General features: G+C 36.7%; 6 protein-coding genes across 6 annotated transcripts; 4 read left to right on the forward strand and 2 right to left on the reverse strand.

Moving 5' to 3' along the window:
• Positions 1-53: 53 nt before the first annotated feature.
• C9374_001460 (uncharacterized protein) lies at positions 54-4,249 on the forward strand (the record flags this gene model as incomplete). Its single annotated transcript, XM_044690603.1, has 6 exons — positions 54-1,242; positions 1,294-1,583; positions 1,637-1,834; positions 1,888-2,826; positions 2,919-3,406; positions 3,469-4,249. The coding sequence occupies 6 exons, from the start codon at positions 54-56 to the stop codon at positions 4,247-4,249; spliced, it is 3,885 nt and encodes a 1,294-aa protein (XP_044551858.1).
• A 17-nt stretch (positions 4,250-4,266) lies between these two features.
• Positions 4,267-5,085, reverse strand: C9374_001461 (uncharacterized protein; the record flags this gene model as incomplete). Its single annotated transcript, XM_044690614.1, has 1 exon — positions 4,267-5,085. The coding sequence occupies one exon, from the start codon at positions 5,083-5,085 to the stop codon at positions 4,267-4,269; it is 819 nt and encodes a 272-aa protein (XP_044551859.1).
• A 276-nt stretch (positions 5,086-5,361) lies between these two features.
• C9374_001462 (uncharacterized protein) lies at positions 5,362-6,252 on the forward strand (the record flags this gene model as incomplete). Its single annotated transcript, XM_044690625.1, has 1 exon — positions 5,362-6,252. One exon carries the CDS (start codon positions 5,362-5,364, stop codon positions 6,250-6,252), a length of 891 nt encoding a protein of 296 aa, XP_044551860.1.
• A 122-nt stretch (positions 6,253-6,374) lies between these two features.
• C9374_001463 (uncharacterized protein) lies at positions 6,375-9,408 on the forward strand (the record flags this gene model as incomplete). The annotated part of the gene is made up of 8 exons (XM_044690636.1): positions 6,375-6,451; positions 6,512-6,752; positions 6,821-7,085; positions 7,157-7,270; positions 7,332-8,853; positions 8,920-8,972; positions 9,026-9,174; positions 9,220-9,408. The coding sequence occupies 8 exons, from the start codon at positions 6,375-6,377 to the stop codon at positions 9,406-9,408; spliced, it is 2,610 nt and encodes an 869-aa protein (XP_044551861.1).
• Positions 9,409-9,532: 124 nt separating this feature from the next.
• On the reverse strand, positions 9,533-12,206 carry C9374_001464 (uncharacterized protein; the record flags this gene model as incomplete). The annotated part of the gene is made up of 4 exons (XM_044690647.1): positions 9,533-10,623; positions 10,749-11,572; positions 11,620-11,894; positions 11,955-12,206. 4 exons carry the CDS (start codon positions 12,204-12,206, stop codon positions 9,533-9,535), a joined length of 2,442 nt encoding a protein of 813 aa, XP_044551862.1.
• A 526-nt stretch (positions 12,207-12,732) lies between these two features.
• On the forward strand, positions 12,733-16,796 carry C9374_001465 (uncharacterized protein; the record flags this gene model as incomplete). The annotated part of the gene is made up of 5 exons (XM_044690658.1): positions 12,733-13,720; positions 13,776-13,916; positions 13,972-14,336; positions 14,391-14,496; positions 14,542-16,796. 5 exons carry the CDS (start codon positions 12,733-12,735, stop codon positions 16,794-16,796), a joined length of 3,855 nt encoding a protein of 1,284 aa, XP_044551863.1.
• Positions 16,797-16,806: the final 10 nt, after the last annotated feature.

Here is a 16,806-nt window from a genome sequence, read left to right on the forward strand (position 1 = left end):
AAAGAAGTTGAATGGTGGAATTCAATGCACAAACAACACCACGGTGGAAAAAAATGTTGCAACAAGCGAATGTGCATGAGGTTGAAGAACACATTCATGAATCAAGCTCCACTGGTGTTACCACTGTGGAGATTGCTCTCATCAACTCACTGATGGATCAATACAGCATTCCGATGAATGATGATTCATCTTGTCCTATTGAAGAGCAAAAGAAACGATTGAAATTGGAACTAACGAAATTACTTCGATCGGAACCGTATCCTCTCATGACAGCCAAATATTTACAATTTGTTGAATCCTTGGAAAAGAGTCATTTAAAATCGATTGCAATTGAATTTATTGTTAAATTGTGTGGAAATTCCGAGGTTGAAAATGACAAAATTATTAGCACTCTGGAGAGAGTCTATGACAGATATAATGATTTGGCACGACTCGTGATTACTACATTGTACAAATTAGATAATTTAACAGAAAAACAACAAAATAGAATTTTACTGACATGTCAAAGCGCTCTTGAATCTGCTGAAGAGGAGGATTTAGATGATATTGTGAAAATTATGTTGAAAAATATGACCAAAAGAAATGCACATCATGTCGTACAATACATTAGAAACAAGCTTTCGTATGATGACGTTGCAGGTGCACGGATATGCTCCGAAATTCTTTCAGAGACATTTTCAACAAATCCATCTTCTTCAGCCTATTTTTTGAAATCTCTAAAAGCTGAAGAAAATGAATTTTCCAAATTAGACATTCTCATCTTGATTGTACTGCTCTCGACTCGTAGTAGGGAGAGAAGCACCACATTTTCCATTTTCAAAAACGCATTTCAAAACAAACCAAAGAGACTTGTTTCGCTTGCAACAATTTTGGACGCCCTGAAAGAGGCAAGCTCAATAGTGAACGAAAAATTTTCCAACTCTATATACGTATTTATTCTCTACTTATTGTCCAATAGTGAATTGTTTATAGATGAAAAAGGTGTGTCGTGGGCTTATAGTATTTTCATTTCTGCCTTTAAAGCCCATCCCTTTTTACGCTCCAAGTTTCTTTCATCTTTATTGGCCATGTTCCAATATTCTAATGATCCAAGATCAAGCATAGCCAGCGATATATTGGTTGGATTATGTGATGAAACCAATGATGACAGTGATGAAGAGGAAATTTCGCTTTGTAAAGAAATGGCCACAGATTACTTGTCCATTCTCAAGGATGCCCTTTCTCATGGAGTCACATATTCAAGTAAGTGAAACCACATATTTCAGTTATGACATGAACAATATCAACGTATAGTCAAATGTCAGCATAGTTTATGTTACGTACTTGCTAAATGTTGTACATATGAACCTAGGTTATTTGAATTTTTAATGATTTTCATTAGAAAACAGCTTTTTAGTGGGCAAGATAAAAAGTCACAACTAGGACTTATTATTTCCACCCACATCATTCATGAAACACAGTTAATGACTTCAATGGACGTTGAACGATTTGTTTTCACATTATTCAACCAAAAGCTTTGTGATGAAAATACCATTTTCGTTCTTGATTTATTAATTTATAATTTTGAAAAACTTTACAAGATGGTACGTTCTTTAAAACGTTTCGTTATCAATACGCCTTTCTTTTTCTCTTGAAGGGTTATAATACACGTATTCAACACATGGTTGCCTCCCTCATCAACAATTATGAGCTAGTCCAAGACATTTTACGTTTAGAAAATAAGAAGAGCTTTAATTTTCGAAAATTTGCTTCTGGGAGTGAATTGAACAAGACCAGACTCAAAACTCTGTCACTACTTTTTAAGTGTTTTGTCATGACGTATGAGAAGGAACATGTAAGTATTGTGAAACGTGTCTTTATGAAGTATTTAATGGCAACACTTATTAGCCTCAAGAAAATTTAGCACTTGCTTTGACGCAATTTGGTGTAGTTGGATCTTCCAAAGAAGAATTAGTTTGTGCCTATGTTATTTTTACAGCCATGTGTGATCTATGTATTGAAAATTGCGGAACCATATTTGATGAAAAAACAGAAGACGCTCTTAATGAAAGTATGAACTATTTGCTAACGTTGCGATACGACATTCCAATTGCCAAGTCCATTGGTATATTTAAAATGAATCTCGAAGATGTATATGAACTCTTTCCAATTAATTTGGACATTGTTTGCAATCACGTAAGAACATTAAACGCTTCCATGGAATATGAACAGGACAATGACAAATCCATGTACAAAGTGAGAGAAGCGTTTAAATGTTTGTTTTCAGATATGAATGCAACGTTGAAATATTTATTGAGCTCCAAGACATCAGATCCTCTAGAAGGCATTAATGATAAGTTGAATACGTCATCAATGACGAATAAGGGAAAGCAAGCGTTCTCTCCAGATTTTAAATGTATTTCTCCAGTTAAAAGATTTAACTTTGGAGCACTTTTGGAAAGTACTCGTCGACAACCACAATCCATTTCTGACTTTATTCAAACGAAGGCTAAGACTCTTGCAAAGCTTGTAAAGATGACTTTTTCGTTTAACAATAGAATGGCAACTATTAGAGAAAAAACTACCGAAGACAATGCAGAAGTTATGTACCAGCTTGTAGACCATATTTCTCTGTGTATTTCCTATATCTATAGCACATTAACCAATGTACTATATGTCACGAAACGAATGCATGAGGAATCATTTGAGGAATTACTTATTTTACTGAAACGAAACAATACTGACCTATCAATATCTTTACAGTACCTCTCACGATTGTTTTTGAACCAAATTGAGAAATCACCGTTTTCAGTGCATGTCGTTCAATTGTGTTTGCTATTTCTTGCAGTAAGTGAAGGAAGGAACTTACAGCATGCATTGGATATGTTGGGCTTTCCATGATACAAACTGTATATACATCATTACCCATATCTCTAGAGATTGAAAAGCTCATCTTTGATACATTTATTTTTAAAGACGTACCGTTTTATCATTTACTATTTCATAGAGAAACAAAGCAAACATCAACATTGAGCAAATATCTGATGCAGGCCAGATTATTAATTCCATTGGCGTATTTACCTTCTGATGAAGGTAGATGCTTAATCGATTACTTTTTGATGGCTCTCAATAATTTTGTTTTAGGAGTTATTAATGGAGAAGGTAATTCAAGGGAAGATGTGAACGTGGAAAGAATCCAACATGGAGTAGTGAAAGTATTAGATGAAAATACGTTCCATTTATTTTTCCAAATTGTCACAAAGGTAGCAGAGTTGGCTCTCACCAATGCTCCAGTTTGTCCTGTCAACTCCAGTAATGGTAAATTTTTCATTAGAATTGAGGAACCTTTATCGTTCATGCGAAAGGTCATCATGATTTTCAATTTGGTACTGGAATGTAAGGAGTTAAAGAAAACTCGGAATAATAGGTAAGTATGTTGCAAACGAACGCTTAGATTTATATCCGATGTAATATTTTCAACCTATGAAGTGGAGAACTTTTGGCTCATTCTCTTATCAGTACATTACCCAAATTACATGAAAAGGTTGCAGAGAGTTTAAAGTATCTGTCTGAAAAGAGAGATGAAATTGAGTTGAGACGTTCAGATTACATTCCTCTCATTGAGAGTATGAAATTGTTGTGTGATTCTTGCTTTTCGCTTTGTGATCGCCAAAAAAAGTTCATGAGTCCAAACTCGACGCAAGATGGAAAGCTAAGGCAGATCATGTTAAAACTCTTCCAAAAGCAACATGAGTTAGAATTATTCCTTAGAGATGTTTGTGAGTCTCATTACATTGATTTCTTCAATAAGGAGGTTGATGATGCCATGGGAGATGATTTTGACCAAATCAGAAATAACGCAGTGTTTTGGGAATTCTCCTCTCGTGCATCATATGTGTTAGAAGAAAAGATTTTGCATCTGACCACACACAATATGATTAATCAGGTTATTTCTGAGGAAGCGAGTTTGAGATTGTGGGAGCAACCACCTCCTCAGACATTCTTCGACAAAAACATTCTATTTTTGCATCCTGATCTTGAAGATGTAGTCGACGACGTTTATGTTGACGATGAGGAAGATTTGGAAGAGAGTGGAAGTGATGACGAAGCACATTGGAACTACAGCAATGTACCAACACTAGAACAGGCGTACATGGATGTCACTCGTAAGAAACAAGCTGAACAATTGGTGCAACCACAATCACAGAGCGAACATCAACTTGATGAACAAGTTCACATTCTACAGCCAAGAAAAAAGACCAAATTGTAATTGAATTGTTTAATACGCTATTGGTCAATCGTCACCGAAGATATATAGTCAAGCAATGCATGGGAATCACTTTTAAATTTTGCAAGAAATCTCTTTTGCTTTTCTTCAAACAATTTTAGAATTAGTTGTTGTGGAGGTAATGAAGGAAGAGGTGGGGGATTCTCGGGATTGTTTTTCTTATCGTTCAATTGCTGGTTTTGAGAATGGGGTGGATCCAAATTTGTGGCCTGTTTTATGGTAGGCTGCTTTTCATGTTGACTCAGCTTTGGAATTGGAGAAATTATTTGTACCTGTTTTTTGGGAATAATATTATTGGACAGAGGTTTTTGGTCTTTTTGAGCCGTGACAATAATATTTGGGGACAAGTTTTCATCATTGACTACCTTTCTCTGTTTCTTGTCTCGAGCTTCAACTTTTTTTGAGGACTTATCTAAGGTATTCTGAAGAATATTATTTTGTGAGAAGGTCGACCTCGTATGTGTTGGTTGTGACGTTGGCTTTGTTAACCGTTTTTCATTCCTACTCATAATAGTAGTGCTTGATTGTGGCAAAAGCTTGTTAGAACTGTGTTGAGATGTATCTTTTTTCTGGTCTTGTGTCGAATGGAGCGAAGCACCTACTCTTACATCCTTTTCAAGTAGTAGAAGAGGGGACATGGAGAGTCCTGTCGATGGATCTTCTTCATGGAGTTGATTCCTCCGGCTTGCGGGAAATAACAAATCTCCCTTTTTTTTATGAATCGGAGTTTGAATATTGATGAAAAAATTGAGATCTTCATTCGTCCACAATTCTGAAACATCCATCATGTTAGAAAGACGATCGCCATCTGAATTCATTCTCTTTGGTGTGTTCGATGAGCTCACCTAAAAGCCTTAATTTTTTTTTGGGATTTCCGTTTTCTTGGCAATTGGGCGCCAAATCCACCATCCACTTGTTTCATTTAAATAATTTGAGAAAAAGAAAATACTCACAACGTCTCTTTCCACGTGGTGAATATAATGTAATGACGAAATTACCTAAAGAACGTTTCTTGAAACTCAAAGTATTCTCTAAAAATATGTGACTCGTCATACGCTAAGTAAACGTTGCAACGCGTCTTGGAAACAAAAAAAATGAGCAGTTCGTTGAAGGAAGCCAACATCTCGCAAGCCATGGAGCTTGTCAAGAAGGGTGATACCATCATGACCAAATTCATTTATTTCGGTGATCGTGTTGAAGATGCAACGGACGCCTATAAAACTGCTGCCAATAAATTCAAGATTGGAAAAGCATGGAAGGAAGCCGGTGATACCTACAAAAAGGTGGTACCTCTCTTGGTCAAGTCCGGAAGCAAATATGAAGCGGCAACGGTTTTAATTGATGCTGCAAATTGTTATAAACAAGCAAATTTACCAAAAGAAACAGCCGATACGATGAATGAAGCCATTCAACTATTTATGGAGACTGGTAAATTCGCAACGGTAGCAAAATATGAGAAGGAAATGGCCGAAGTATATGAAAACGATGGTGATTATGAAAAAGCCTGTAATCACTATGCATCAGCAGCAGACTATTTCCTTTCCGAAGATCAAAAAAGCAGTGCCAATCAATGTATTGTTAAATTGGCTCACTTGCAAGCTGCCAATGAAAAGTACGCTGAAGCCATTGAAAACTTTGAAAAGGCAGCATCCGCAGCTGTTGACGATAGAATGTTAAAGTGGGGAGCCAAGGAATATGAATTCAAGTCACTCATGTGCTATATGGCCAAGATGGAAGATACTGAACCAGAGGATATCACTGAAGTCCGAAACAAACTCAATGAATACAAGGAGATGGACGTTCATTTTGGAGATTCTTTGGAATGTAAATTAATTGAAAAACTTTTGGATGCCTGCGAAGAGAAAAATGTCAAAACGTTCACGATTACTTTGAGAGACTTTGACAAGATTCAAAAGTTGGATACATGGAAAACAAATCTTTTCTTGAAGATCAAGGATAAGATCAAGGAAGTTGATCTCACTTGAGTCTCTGTCACAACACCAGACCTCGTTCGATTAAAGATTGATCGATTTTTGCGTCAGCCCGCCAATTTTTGGTACAATATTTTCTCAAACAAAAAAATTACTTCAACCTCCAGCCGTTAGAGATGACGACGCAAATCCAAGAAGAATTCAGTATTGCATCGGAACGATGGCAAGTGTTAGAGAAAGAACGGTTGGAAATGTAGGTTTTACTAGTTGTGATTCGTTTATATGACTTGGACAATTTTCACGACGAACTCAGTCGACGACAACGAGAATTAATTGAACATCGAATCGATTTGAGATTTCATTCCGAAACAGGCCTCGAACATCACAAATCGGACTACATGAAACGCTTGCTCAAAAAAGTCGAGGACAATTATGAAAAAAGTAAACTACGGAATAGACAATTGGTAGCAAAAGCAGATCAAGTGCTCAACGACGCCAACATGGCACAATCTACACATCTCGTGAGCTCTAAAGTCAAGTTGGAGGTAGCAAAGGTATGATATTTATTACGTGTGATGTATAGTAACGGAGAGTTTGTTTCAATTATTCGAATATTTCTTAGAAACAATTTTTACAAAATTTTCAATTAAGGCTTCATGAATTTGAAGCTCTTTCAAGACAAGAAAAGTTACGACAAATTCGAAAAGCAGAAGAGGAAATTGAATTACAGAAACAAAAATCACGAACCTCCCAACTTGAATGGGAGAGAGAAAAGAAATTGAATAACGATCTTCAAGAAAAGGTCAAAGAATTAATTATTACTAAGGAACAAGCCAAGAAGGAGGCAATTGAAAGAGAAGCAGAACGAAAAGCAATTCTTAGTGGAGGTTCGTATTTCATTCATGTTTACAAGTGTATGTGACATGGACACTGTTATTTTGTTTTTTTGTGCACACAGAAAGGAATGTACAGCGAATGTCGGAACAAGCTTCGTTGGATGCTTCTAAACGATTTATGGAAAAGCAAGAAAAAAAGAAAAAATCAGAAGCTACGGATGGAAAAGAAATTAAGAGTAAGTAGGATAGTGGACTCCGTTTAAACAAATGATGAATGAACTTTCTTGTTGGCAACAGATGTCATTGATGACGTCTATGAAGGTAAAATTGCAAACGCCAGGGAAAAATTTGTCACGGCAGCGATCATTCCAAATCGATCGGATGATTTATATTACAATGATGGATACAGTAGCATGGAAGAAAAACATACTGCCACAAGCTTTGCAAAATTTAAGGAGTGGCAAAAAAAGCAAATGATGGAAAAGAATAGCAAAACAAAGGACTTGGACTCGTCGAACCCAAGAACCTTGTTTGACAAGAACGAGTCGTCTCACTCATACAACACGAACACTGAGGAGCCAGAAGAAGTTGAAGAGATCAAGGAACGCAACGAAAGAGAAGTCACCTCAACAATTGTAGCGAGCCCTTTATTGAAACAACAAAATTCTTCACCCAAAGCTGTAAATGTTAAAAAACAAGACATGAAAGACACCGAGTCGTCACCTCTTTCAAAACTGCATTCAGCAAGGCCAATAACACCTACCAAGAAGGAAATTCAAGCTGGTCAAAGTTTTGTTCGTTTGCAATCTCCCAAACGCATTGCATCCTCTCCAACACGTCCCTTCTCTGATTTAACAATTGAAAAGGGTACTGAATCTCAAGAAGAATTACCAGGAGTCCCTTCGAAACAGCAACCATCCACACCCACTCCAACCATTACCATCACCCCAACTGGTTCAATACCACCCAAGTTTCCTTCTCCATCTCCAGAAACACAACCAAACACCCAACCTCCATCTCAGCCAACCACTACTGCTGCTGTCAATTCAACGGATAATACAATGACAGCACCTGAAGAAGAGGTCCCTCAAAAGTCTTTAAATCCAAAACAAAAACTCAAGAGCATTCTTTCAGTGTTCAAGTTGACAAAGAAAAAGCAAGACGAACCACAACAACAATCAGAATCGTCATCAGAAGCAGAACAAAATGCACAAGATAAGGATGATAATAACACAGTGTGTCAGAAATTAAAGAAAATGAATGTGAAAAAACTGATTCCTCCATTGCAACATTATATGAGAGAAATTGAAGAAACACTCAAAGAACAAAAAGAAAAGTTTAACAAAATGTCACTGAATTACAAGTTGGAACATAAGGACAATATCGAATCGTTGTGTTATCTGAATTGTCCAAAGACAAATGTCAAACAACGCGTTCAATCGGTAGAAAACATCAAATCCAATTTAACGGTCGAACAACAGTGTTTGGCAGTTTTAGATATTATTCAATATTCTCCAGTGTCCTTACTATCATTGAAAATATTAGAAGCAAGTGAGTCTGAGAAGTTTAATCTGCAAGAGTTAGAGAGTGTAGCTGGAGAACAAGTCTCAGGCGTGTGGCACCTCATCATCCATCATATCAATACTCTAAGTAAGGTTGAACCCAAATGGAAGGAGCCACTGTTAAAATTATTTTCAGAGGCGCTCTGTAAATCCATCGTTCCATCCTCACAATGCACTTCAGAGACGAAGAATAAGACGAAATATATACTCAAGAATTTAATGACAAAAGCTAGAAATGATGTTGTTGTGGAGCGAAAGTAAGTACTTGATTGCCATTGTCCGAATTGACAACTGACCGTTGCGTTGTAACAACTGTACAACAGCGTCCAATCGGCAAGAGCCAAGATGGAAAGCAATCATACCGATATCGTTCAAAGTTCATTAACATTACCACAATGCGTCAAGAGAATACAACAACCATTAACTCAGACGAGGATGAGGAGAAGGAGGCTTCCACAAACGCTACCCATGTCACTCAATCGAACAGACCTAGCTCAGCCAGTGCTACGAACAAAGTCAAGAAAACTTCTCGATTAATCACGAGTGTGAGTGCGTTCAATCCAACCACGTTTGCAAAGGTAAGTGATTCTGTCAAACATTTTCTAAATTCACTTCGTTCACAGCTAAACAAAAATATTCTTGGAGGAGATGACACAACCTCAGATTCAGATGTGGAAAACATTTTACGTAATGCTCGACCTCGATCAGTTTCTGACACTGCACACCCCGTTTCTAGGACTTCAACCCTTACATCTGTCAATAGTGGTGGAACCATGATGCTCGAAGACGATGACGATGTGTTAGATTTTTAACTTTCAGAATTTACAACAAGGTTTAAAAGATCGTACAGAACACAACGCATAATTATTTTGGCCAGTATTGGTATGACGCGATGTTCTTTCGAATCGTCTAACAACCTCAGTTAAAATTCTTTATTTACAATCTTACAATCTGATTTTCTTTGTCATCATTGTTGATGAACTGGACTTTTGGAATTAATCTTACATTCGGATTTTCTGTTCTTGATCGATTCAAGTCTAATGGTTGAAGAATTCTCTCTGTCAATATTTTTCTTGCCTCATGCAAAGAGGAGAGCTTTTCCTTAATGTTCAGAAGTGTATCTACGAACTTAAACATGGATTCAAAATTTCTGTTTTGATCCTTGACTTTTTTTAAATAATCAAGTACTTGAATTCTTGCTTCTTCCAAAGATGAGCTATAGAATCGAAATCTCTTTTCCTTGAAATGGAACACCTTAAGCATTTCTGCAACAACAATGCCCAAGGCATAAGTATCACGTAAAACACTTCCTCTCCACTCCTTTCTTGGATGAGTGTATGGAAATTTAAAAAGTTGTAATTCTGCACCAGTGTAGAGTATACATCCACACTCCTTCTTTAAAAAACTATTATTAAAATCAATCAATACAATCCTTGATTTCGGGTTTCCATGTTTTGCAGGTCTAATCATGAAATTGTTCAATGAAAGATCAGAATGAACAATATTGTTGGAGTGAAGAAACTCAACAACGTCCAAAGTTTGCTCGAGCATGCATGAAAAATCTAACTTTGATTCTGATATTGGAACAAGCTTCTCTTGAATTGTGACATAAAGTTCGCAAACATTAATCTTGCTCTCATCCATTTCAAGTAGTGTGTAAAAATTGGTGATAAAAAGCCGAGCACTGTAACAAGAATCAATCACTTCATATCTATAAATCTTACATATTCCTTCATGTTCAAGAGATTTCACCTTATTCATCACCTCTACATTCTCCTTTCGAGAGGTAATCTTCACAAATACTTCCTGACTTAATTCCTTACACCAGGCGAGAGTACAAAAAGTAATTCCATCATGTGTTGAAATATTAAACTCGTTTGAGCATCTTTGAACACCAACAAGCTTTAAAATATTCATAAGAGCATCCTGTTGGCGATTCTCACTTCTGGGACTGGAAGAATTGTTCGATCTTGTTGGTCTATTGGTCTTTCTTTGGATGAAAGAATCATCGTCATCTTCCATTTGGTCTTGATCGTCATTACAATCATCAGGTTTGTTGTGATCAAAATGACCCCCCACGACAAGCCATTGGGTGTGATAGTGTAAAACTTTAAGTGCGCTTCATTCCCAATCCGAAATGCTGCGACAACACCTTTACAACGTTGATCAGCACCAGTAATTTTTGGAATATCATTTTTGGCACAAAACCAAATAACCATCTGTTGGTTTAGATCTGAAACAAAGGTTTCTTTTCCCACAGTAAAAGCGTTGTACAGTGACTCAATGAAAGAAACGGCTTGAGCGAATGACGAAAAGGGATATTTGTAGATGTCTTGGATAAAGGAGTCAAAATACTTGGAAACTTCACATTTTGGAATTCTTTGACAAAGATCTTTGGTATAATTTGTTTCTGGAACAAATAAATCACTCAAGCACTCAGTAAAAGACAGTTGGGTGTAAAATCTTTGAATATCAGCCAAATATTGAGTAGCTACAGCCAAATTGTCGTCCTTGGCTAAATCTAAAACTGGAAGAGCTGTTATTTCATAAGAGATGGGTAATCCATGATCTCGATTGGAAGCTCTTAACTCTGGACAAGGTCTTGCTCTTCCTTCTAAAAAACATATTCTAAACTTATCAACCAAAGCTCCAAACACTCGGATCTTTTTGCAATTTTCAATGCTGAGCTTCTTTTCAGTTGTTAAATAATTGAGCCATTGACGAATTCCACTTTTTAACCATAAACAGGTCTTAAATGTATCATTATGGTCTTGCTTTGGTTTCAAACCTTTTCTTTGAAGCTCTACAACAAAGGAAACCAGCCAATGCTTGGACTTTCCATCAATATTGAAAGTTGAAAAAAAATCAGGCTGAGCCGTTTTGTTCTGCTTCAGTTTTTTGGCTTGCTGTGTTGTAGTTTGAGAATCAATGTTCTTCATAGAGTTGATCATTTCTTTAAGCTCATGCAGTTCTTGGCTTAAAAATTGTTCAGAATAAGAAACCGTGTTCATGAATGGACTTACCTTCCTGTCTTGAAATTTTTGGATCTGTAGAAGAGTAGTTGAAAGAAATATGATATTACAACTTGATAGGTGGATTCCCACATTTTGTTCTTCTTTTTTTCATTTCCAAGAAAGAGAATATTTTCCTTGATAAAAGCAAATGGATTTTGATTGGTCATGACAGTCTCTTCAATGGATTTGAACTCCTCCTTAACGATGGTTCTTGCATTGCATTGAAGCTGTTCTTTAACGAAATGAAAATCTTTATCGCGTTTAAATTGGAAAGCCGGGTTTTTCTTTCACGGGGATAGAATCAAGCAAGCGTTAATAGAAAAGATTTATCCGTAACAACATACTTTAAACTTGATCAAATATTTCTGCAATTGATTTGTGGTTGCAAACAAATCCACACTGTCTTCAATTCGGACGGATTCTTCAACACACTTGGAGTGAGAGAAGGAATACTGTTCTTTTTTCAACGCTTCTTCTTCATCACTTTCTTCCATTGAATCGAAATCATGTTCCAGCTCATCCTCCTTAATACGTTCCCAATTCATTCTCTCTATCCTCTTTCTTAAGGTCGTTGGTTCTGTTGAGTTTTCGTCCATTTTTCTTTAGCAATAATTTTCGGGAGGGAGGAGTGATTTCTAAGAAGAAGATAGCTGTAAAACAAATTGTCGATTATCAATTCAGTTTTTTGACAATGTCGTCTATTGTATGAATATTATTGATTCTGACATTCCTCATAATTGTGTTGAAACAAAAACTCACGACAAACAAAAAATTTCTTTCGCTCTCCGTGGGGCTCGAACCCACGACCGTTGGATTAAAAGTCCAACGCTCTACCGAACTGAGCTAGGGGAGCTCTTGATATTGTTGGTAGAAGAGACATTAAAAAATAATAATTCGTCGAATGAAAACAAAAAATTTTTCGAACAGGCTCATTAATAGAGATCCGGTAATCAGGTAGAATCAGGTTGAATCACAATTTGAGAAGGATCCACTTGAATGAAACCATTGTTCTTCCTTGACCTTTTTAACAAAGTAAAAGCTGATATTGTATTTACCTTCAACACACAAGTTCTCTAATGCGAAAGCATAGTGGTTCATTTCCAAGAGCTTTAAATTTTAAAAATGCCTCACGTGAGAGAGGATCTTGTTGATCAAATTACGGAAGCGGGCTTCACGAGAGAACAAGCGATTGCAGCACTCAACAAGGCTAACAACAATGTAACGAGAGCTTTTGATTTTCTCTTGTCTGATATACCTCTTCATAATGATGAGTATGAAATGGCCGATGATAATACATCAACAACAGCAGTAGCAGTTCATCATCATAACGATGATATGTCGGGAGCTCCTGGTGGCCCAACAATTAATGATATGAATCGATACTACAATGATTCGGATAGTTCTTCTACAACATTTAGTACAAGCGATGATGTATTGGGTGATGATCAAGAAGAAGCTCATCAAGCCAGAGCTGGTAATATTGCTCCCGATCAACAACGAGTAGCAGCTGCTTCTCATCATCAACAATATCGTCGTTCAGATAGCACTGATAATATTCCCGATCTTGAAGACGATCCACAACAGGCTGCTCATCAGCGTTCACAACAACATGTTACGAGTGATCCAACAGATGAGTTTTTCTTCGACACAGCTACTTTTGAATCGAATGATAACAGAAGATATGAACGATCTCCATACTATGATCATCATCACCATCACGGTCATAGACATTCAAATCATTCATCGCACAATAATAGTTTTGAAGATGCTCTCAACATGGCCATACAAGCCTCTTTGCAAGATCAAAAACGAGATTCGGAACCTAAAACACCTATCGAAAAGTATAGAAAGCAGTCACACATCCCAATAGGTTTGAAAAATATTGGTAACACGTGCTATGTAAATTCTCTTTTCCAAGCGTTCTTCATGATTCCCAAATTGAAGCAATTAGTGTTTGCTTTTTCCGAAGAAGAATTTAAATCCAGAGTTCAAGCTAAAATTGAAAAAGTTGCAAATCAACAAAAAGAAAATGCTACTGACAAGCAACCTTCACAGGCTCAACAACAAGTTTCGAGCCGTACCTTGTTGGAAAGACAGGCTGAAAAAGATCGTAAGTTTTTGATCCACATAGCTTGTAATAATCATGATTCATGTGTATATTGCAGTGAATTTCGTAAAAGAAGTTCAAAGACTCTTTGCCAAAATGATTCTCACAAATAGAACATTTATAGATCCATCAGCGCTGGTGGATGCACTTTTAAAGGAAGGGGTGGATGTAAATATCGGCTACCAAGAAGACATTAGTGGTATGTAAGAAATCATGTGACTTTCACTTCAATTTTTTGGTAACTACTTTCACAGAATTTTACAGCAGAATTTTAATTTTATTGGAGAGAATGTTTTCTCAAGAATGGGAAGAAAAAATTGAAAACAAAACAAACAGTATTAGCCTCGAAAATCCACTCAAACAAATATTTTACGGAATTTGTACAGAAGAATTAGAATATGAAAATAGAGAAAAGGAAACAGTTACTGTCAACAAGTTATCCGAGCTTTGTAATTTAATTTTGAACGTTAGCGAAGAATTGAATAATTTTTACGCATCACTTGACGCCTATTCCATAACAGAGATTGCAGATTATTCCATTGAGACGAACTACAAATCAAATGTTGTAAAGACCACCTGGTTCAAAACACCTCCACCTGTATTATTAGTTCAATTACAAGTAGGTATTTATTGTTGTTACGTTTACCACTTAACGCATTTTTAATACCGCCAGCGAACATCGTTTGACACCACCAAAAAAGTTGCTCACAAAATTAATCTGCCATTCGACTTTCAAGAAGTAATTTTTCTGGACAGATACTTGGAATCTAACAAACATAGTAGGTATTGCTTTTGAACTTTAAAATATTAAATTCTTCATCAAGAAACAATGTCGAAAAGAGAGAAAATCAAGCAAATCAAACTTAAAATCGCCGACTTGGAGAATGAGCTCAATAGCTATGTGAACTTTCAAGGAAACTCGGGTTTGTCGCTGGAGTTTTTGTTTAATGGAGTACTAGAATATGTTAATCAAAAGCAACATGAATTATCCACAAATTCTAATGACGCAAAAGTTACAGCAAGCTCCATTGAAAGCTCTGTGAAAATATTTGAAAATATACGTACTCAAGTGGTGAAGAAAGTAGAATCAATCAAGCTTGAAATTGCAACATTGAAAGAAAGCGTTCGAACAATGTTTGACGACATGCATGACTGTGCATATGATCTTTGTGCCATTTTAGTTCATGAAGGAAGCCTGGCATCAAGTGGTCATTATTTCATTTACCATCATGACAAGCATTTAAATACATGGTGGAAATACAACGACATGAAGGTAACAGAAGTCACTGAGGAAGAGGTCATGAAAACCTCCAAAGGCAATAACGATAAGGACATTAGCTCTAGTGCTTATTGCTTGGTATATGTCGACAGTACCCGAGTGAATGTTGAGGAAAAGCACTTTATTTGCAAGGACATGGCTCTTCAACAAAAAATTGAAGAAAACATTGTATCCCTCAAAGAGTCTTTGCACAAGCTTGAGCACTCTCATGACTCATGTTGTAGCCATCACCATGACCATGACCACATGGAACAAAAGCCCAATCATGATTCCAAAGTTGAGGATCTACACGAGTACGCCTCTTTAGAAGAAGTTCTAGCAGCTTACCCAGCCACAGCTCGTGACTTGAAAACAGATATTCTTGCAGAAAAGTGGAAGACATTAATTCCACAAGATATTCAAGAGGAAGTTTTGTTCCAAAACAAAAAATTTGTTGAAGAAGTTCATATTTGGATAGAGCAACAAAAGGAAAAGCGAGAACGTGAGCGCAAGCATTTCCAACATCAATATAACGATGCGATTAACAGATGCTTCCAATTTTGCCAAGGTCAGGTCAATAGTACATATACCTATTCTATGTCTCTTCAAAACGATGCCAGAATTGCATCGTTCCAGGTATTCCTGTGTGCCATTGATCAAATTGGGCCTATGAAATTTACCATAGCCGATCAAATTTTCTACAGCATGTTTCATCGAAAGCTATTGGATTTATTCATGAGTCTTGATAAGAGCGACCAAATGAAATTCCATGAATTTATGAATTTGGTGAACTTGACTATTAGTGATATTCCTGACCCCAAAACTATGGCATCTCTCACGGATTTGTATTCTCTCTTTTGTTTTGTAGCTACTCTGTATCATCATGGTTTGCATTACTTGTACAGAAAGACATTTGATCGTTCCATTATTGCCTTTCAAACAGCTATAATTTATGACAATGTTCTCACCAAAATGCATGGCGACAAGAAGCTGAGTAGAAAGAAAGATATTATTACATACACTGCCGTTTGCTTACAACAAATCTTTTCACGAGGATTGAAAACGATCACAAAGGATTTCACGGAGGCTATGAATTGGATTCGATATGCTGTAGAACACCTGCCTCTTGTCTGGAATAGCACACTTCCAACGAACGATTTTGTCTTTGATAAGATTTTGAATTATTTTCCTGTCTATATCAATGAGAATCACGTCAAAATTCAGTATAATTGTGCTCAACACGTTGACGAAATCATTGATTATTGGAAATATTTACAGCAACATCCAATTTTTAGAAATTACAATATTAGAAAGGACTTGCAAAATTTAATTAATCAGGATGCTCCTCACGAAGAAATTGTAAAGTCAAGAAGACTCTTAAAGGCCTCAAATATGGAAATCGACAAAATGAACAGAGACTTGCTTGCACAGAATCGTGAAACCTATACTATCTCATTCCCAGATGATCCTGAACGTTTAGCTCGTGGAATTTCTTCTGAAATTCATAATGTAGAAATGGAATATGCAAGAGACATTCAAATTCATCCAATGTACAATAGCGATGCCGATTTTATTGCAGAGGAAGAAGCAGAGGAACTTGATGAGCAAGGCGATCAGGCAGAAATTGGAGCAGACAACACTACTGCAGAGCTCTCAAGAGAAAGCTCTTCATCTCCACAAATAGCAACAAGTACGACGTCCTCTGCTGTAAGCAAAACTTCATACACTACTGTTTCGGATGACAGCCCTCCTTCATCACAACACGGTGTGAAATCTGAACCAGCAGCTTCTTCATTGGAGGATCAAATCGATATAGACTAAAAGTCATGCA

The sequence above is a fragment of the Naegleria lovaniensis genome (assembly GCF_003324165.1).
Source record: "Naegleria lovaniensis strain ATCC 30569 chromosome Unknown tig012, whole genome shotgun sequence".
Classification (NCBI taxonomy): Eukaryota; Heterolobosea; class Eutetramitea; order Acrasida; family Naegleriidae; genus Naegleria; species Naegleria lovaniensis.